The 5,000-nt window shown below is 42.3% G+C and overlaps 1 protein-coding gene across 1 annotated transcript in view; it reads left to right on the plus strand.

Annotated features, from left to right (window-relative positions):
• Positions 1 to 5,000, plus strand: part of LOC125025570 — a 47,176-nt gene that overhangs the window by 41,141 nt on the left and 1,035 nt on the right. The window contains exon 5 of the mRNA XM_047613595.1: positions 4,099 to 4,225. Within this exon, the coding sequence (XP_047469551.1) occupies positions 4,099 to 4,225 (127 nt within the window). The remainder of the gene's footprint in view (positions 1 to 4,098; positions 4,226 to 5,000) is intronic.

Raw genomic sequence — 5,000 nt, forward strand, 5'->3', positions numbered from 1 at the left:
TAAGAGGAAAGGAAAAAAGGAAGATGAGGTACTATGGAGAGAAAGAGAGAGAGAGAGAGAGAGAGAGAGAGAGAGAGAGAGAGAACACAAAACGCCAACGCGAAGTATCCGTGTATCTAGAACGTATCCAGATTTTGTTGTTTATTTTCCCATCTCGTCTTTTCGCATTTACTTCGACTTTTATTTCAGTTGCTCGTATTCTGGAATTTGCAATGCAGATATCACCATATATATCAATTGTTTTTCTTCTCCCTCCCCACCACTGCCGGATTTTCCTTGCCTGTCTCCTCTTTTCCTCTTTTATTTAACATAATGTCCCTTTACTTTATTTTCATTCTATAATCCTTCGTTGTCTTTCTCCGCCTCCTCTTCTCGCTTTCCCTTCATTCATTCTTCCCCAACACCTAATACCTACCTCAATTCCGTCCCCCCCTTCCCCCATAAGACGGCCTCCCCTTCTCTTTTTCACACCCTTTCTCCCTCCTCCCTCTCCCACCCTTACCCCCCTTCCCCTCCCCCACTCTTCCCACAATCACTGCGCTTCTTCTTTAAATTTACCCTCTCCTACCCTCCTCTCTCCTTTCCCTCCTCCCCCCCCCCCCCTTCTCTCTTTCCCTCCTTCCCAATCCTCCTTCCTCCCCCCCTCCCCCCCTCCCTGTTTCCCAGTCTCCCTCCATCCCCCTCTCTCTCTTTCTCCCTTCTCTTGATCCCCCTTCTCCTCCTCCTTCCCCCTCCTCCTCCTCTCCCTTTTCTTCCTCCTTTTCATTTCCCTACCTTCCTCCTCCCCTCCCCCCTCCCTCCCTCCCTCCCTCCCACCCTCTTTCCTCCCCCTCCAACCCTCACTTCCCCCTCATCCCCCCCCTTCCTCTCCTTCATCCTCCCCAACCCCATTTTCAAAGAATTCCCGCAGCCTTCGTGGAAATTAACCGTCACAGATAGAGGAGATTGATGGAGTTCTGAATCCCAACATCCAGGGACCAATTGGAAGCGCTTTGGGATAACGCAAGACCGGGGGAGGGGGGTGGGGGTTAGACCGGGGGAGGGAGGAGTGGAGGGGATAAGCGTAGTGAGTTGGGTGTCTATCACTTTATTACTATTATTATCATTATTGTTGTTATTATTATCCTTACGTTATTATTAGTATTATCCTAATAAACATTTATAATCATCATCATCATCATCATTATTATCATCATCGTCACCGTCACCGTCATCATCACCATCATCAATATTACCTTTGGCATTACTATTTAATTAACCTATTTTCGTTTCCCAAATTTCGTATTGTTTGTTTTTCTCGATTGTTTGCTCTCTCTCTCTCTCTCTCTCTCTCTCTCTCTCTCTCTCTCTCTCTCTCTCTCTCTCTCTCTCTCTCTCTCTCTCTCTCAATCTCTCTCTCTCTCTTTCTCTCTCTCTCTCTCTCTCAATCTCTCTCTCTCTCTCTCTCTCTCTCTCTCTCTCTCTCTCTCTCTCTCTCTCTCTCTCTCTCTCTCTCTCTCTCTCTCTCTCTCTCTCTCTCTCTCTCTCTCTCTCTCTCTCTCTCTCTCTCTCTCTCTCTCTCTCTCTCTCTCTCTCACTCTCGCACTCTATCTATCTGTTTCAGTCATCAGCATCTGAATAAAATTCAATGATAACGGGAAAAAGAGAGGACATTTTTTACATGAGAAAAAGATACAGCGTAGGTGTAAATGATAAGGGAAGGAAAAAAATATTAAACCAGTAATAACAGAAAACAATATATATATATATATATATATATATATATATATTCCTAACAGAATATCTTCGTTAAGTAATTCGATACGCGTATACCTGAGGTTAGTCTAAGCAAAAGGAAAACGCGTCTATTTTCCCGCAAAAGGTAAACAAGGTAGGTATGAATGGACGTGTGTTTACAAGGCTATTGCAAACGAGCGTGCTGGCTGGCTGGGTTTCCGAGGGGGTCGTCTGTATAAACTGGACGCGGTGTTGTTTTTGTTTCTGGATAAATGTGTGTATAGGGATGTTTGTGTTTTTGTATGTGGGAATGTGTTGTTTAAAAGTTCCATTGCATGTGTGTTTCTTTTATGTTTGTTTTATTGCAAATATGTACTGTTTCACTTTTTGCTACATTGTGTGTGACAATCAATAGCTTATATGTGAGATTTGTGTTTGTGATGTGCGTAAAAAAGTATATGTGTGTTATTTTGTTATTGTTTTGGTTTGTGTGCATAATACCGTCTTCTGTGGGAGGTTTGTGGCAATGAGTACGTGAGTGAGGATGTACGGTTAGGCTTCACTCAAGTGTTGCTATGCTATAATAGGTTTACTTTTACGCTTACGTGAGAATGTACACTGAAAATTTCCTGTTTATGTATGTCTTATTGTTTCTTGTTTCTTCTTCCATATGGTGCGCGTGTGAGAGAGAAACAATACACAATAACCACGTGTACAGGTTTCATTAAGCCTAAGGTTAAATATGAGTCTTCCGTGTGATCTTTCCTCGTATACACCTGCGTTGATGTGTATGAAACTCAGTACACCTTGATAAACGAACATGCGCACAGTATACCTCTCGTGCTTGTTTATAAGTTCAAGCATGAAGTTAAGGTTTGCTTTGCCCCTTGCGCATGACGACACACATATGGGCTTCAGTTTACGCCAGTGTTTAAAGGGGGGTATAAATAGCTTGAAAGGTGTTTGGCCTGCCCGATACCCTGCGTCAACTCGGCTCTGTCTAAGGAAGTGGAAACTGTGGGTTATAGGTTTGGGGAATGGAAGGGGACAAATATGAGAGAAAAATGAGGAGAGGGATAAGAGAGAGAGAGAGAGAGAGAGAGAGAGAGAGAGAGAGAGAGAGAGAGAGAGAGAGAGATGAAGATGATGATGGGAGTGACGGAAGGGAAGAGAATGAAGAGGGAAGGATACACCGAGAAAAAGAGAGGGGAGGACCAGAGAGAGAAAGAGAGAAAGAGAGAGAGGTGAGACACTTATTAAGTGGGGATAGCCGAGAATAAATGAAGGAGGAAGGGAAGGAAATAAAATAGTAGATACAGAATGGATGAAGTTAGAAAAGAACGGGGGAGAATGAACCGTATTAATGTTGATAAGTGTAGAAAAGATACGAATGAGACAATACGAGAGATCTATTTCTAACGAAGATGTAATCGAAACTGGTCAAATACAACCCTATTATTGTGAAGATATTCATTCTCATTCATACCTTTTCTACATACAAAGGGAGGGAAGAATAAAGAAGTGGAGCACAGAGAAAGATGGAAGAGGGAAGAGCGAGATAAAGAGAAAGATAAAGAGTTTAAAGGAAAATAGCACTTATCCTACTTTACTATTGAAATTTAGACATTGTTTACCTCCTATCTTTGGAATACCTTCATCCTTTGAGCATTAAGTATAAACATTTCATTCTTGCAAGATTTACTGAGCTTAAACACCCTCTTTGTATGATAATCATGTAGTTGGTTTTGTGTATTTCGAGAAGAGTTGTTCCTGCAGAGGTATGTTTTTTTTTAACACAAGTTCTACATGGTAGGTTCAACTCAAGTTTGGGTCTGAACACACACACATGTGGTGTGTGTGTGTGTGTGTAAGTACGTATGTGTGTGTGTGTGTGTGTGTGTGTGTGTGTGTGTGTGTGTGTGTGTGTGTGTGTGTGTGTGTGTATATATATATATATTTAAATATATATATATGTATATATATAGATAGATAGATAGAGATAGAGATATATATATATTATATATATATGTATATATATACTTATATACATATATATACATATATATGTATATATATTTACATACATATATAATTACTCTATATATATGTATATATATTCATATATATATATATATATATATATATATATATATATATATATATATATATATGCAGACTAGATGAATATGCCTTCATTTCTGAAATCATTTACATGATTGCAAAGTTTATCTTGTTTGTTTTCAGAAGCACATAACGCTCCTCTAATAGGATCCAAGAAAAGGGAAAACCAAAAAACGCATGATAAAACGCGACGCTGGCGCCCTTTATCTCTCGCCGTGTTTAGACTGCCACGATAATGTCTTTGTAAACCTCTCGTTTCAGGTGGGGCAAGATCCGCATGTTGGAGCCCTACCAGGAGCCCTACAAGGAGGCTCCCCCCCAGCTGCTGCAACACCGGCCCTCCTGCCCCATGGCGGACCCCTACGCCCTCCCCACCAACCCCCTCAAGGTACCCCCCTCAGTCGAAATCGAGTCCCCCCACGAGAAACCGTACACTGTGCCCTTGCAGATCGATTCCCCCGGCACCTTCCACCCACACTATGAGATCGTGCGTGACTCTCCCGAAGACTACTCTCACCTCGGGCAGCCCCCCTTTGAGATAGATTCCCCACACGAACACCTCCTCACTGTAGACCTCAGCCAGGGCCTCCCCTCACAGTATGAAGGGGACCCGCCTACCATACAGTTCCACACGGTCGAAATCCCCCGAGACCTACCTGTGGATGACGCGCTCGATCTCCCCACGCCATGAATGTCCTCGCTTGCCTTTTGTTTGAGAGCTCTGTTGGTGTTGTTCCTCGTGCCCCGTCTCTCCTTTTTAGGGGCCATTTTTGATACGCTTCCCTTTTCTGGTAGATGGTTTGCAAAAGTCTGAAGTACCAGATTTTTTTTTTTTCTTTTTTTTTTTTTTGTAAGTAGTGTCCAGGATCATGAGTTAGTAGAAGTGCAGACCTATAGTTTTCCCGCTGATGACACATCTCATCGTCTTTTTGTCATAGAAATGCAGTGTTGTCGTCCTTTTACACAGACCACAAATAAAACGCTTCACTCTAATGCTGCGACGTGTTGGTCCCCTCAAGCCAGACAAAGGATGTGCCGTAAAAGATCTAGAAAAGAAACATTACTCTTTATCAATTTATCAGTGCAAGTGCAGTAGCTAAAAGTCCCAGCTTAAAGTGCAGCATTTTCCCACCCACAGTATAAATGGCCTTTTATCATGACAA

This window comes from Penaeus chinensis, chromosome 5 (genome assembly GCF_019202785.1).
Source record: "Penaeus chinensis breed Huanghai No. 1 chromosome 5, ASM1920278v2, whole genome shotgun sequence".
Lineage (NCBI taxonomy): Eukaryota > Metazoa > Arthropoda > Malacostraca > Decapoda > Penaeidae > Penaeus > Penaeus chinensis.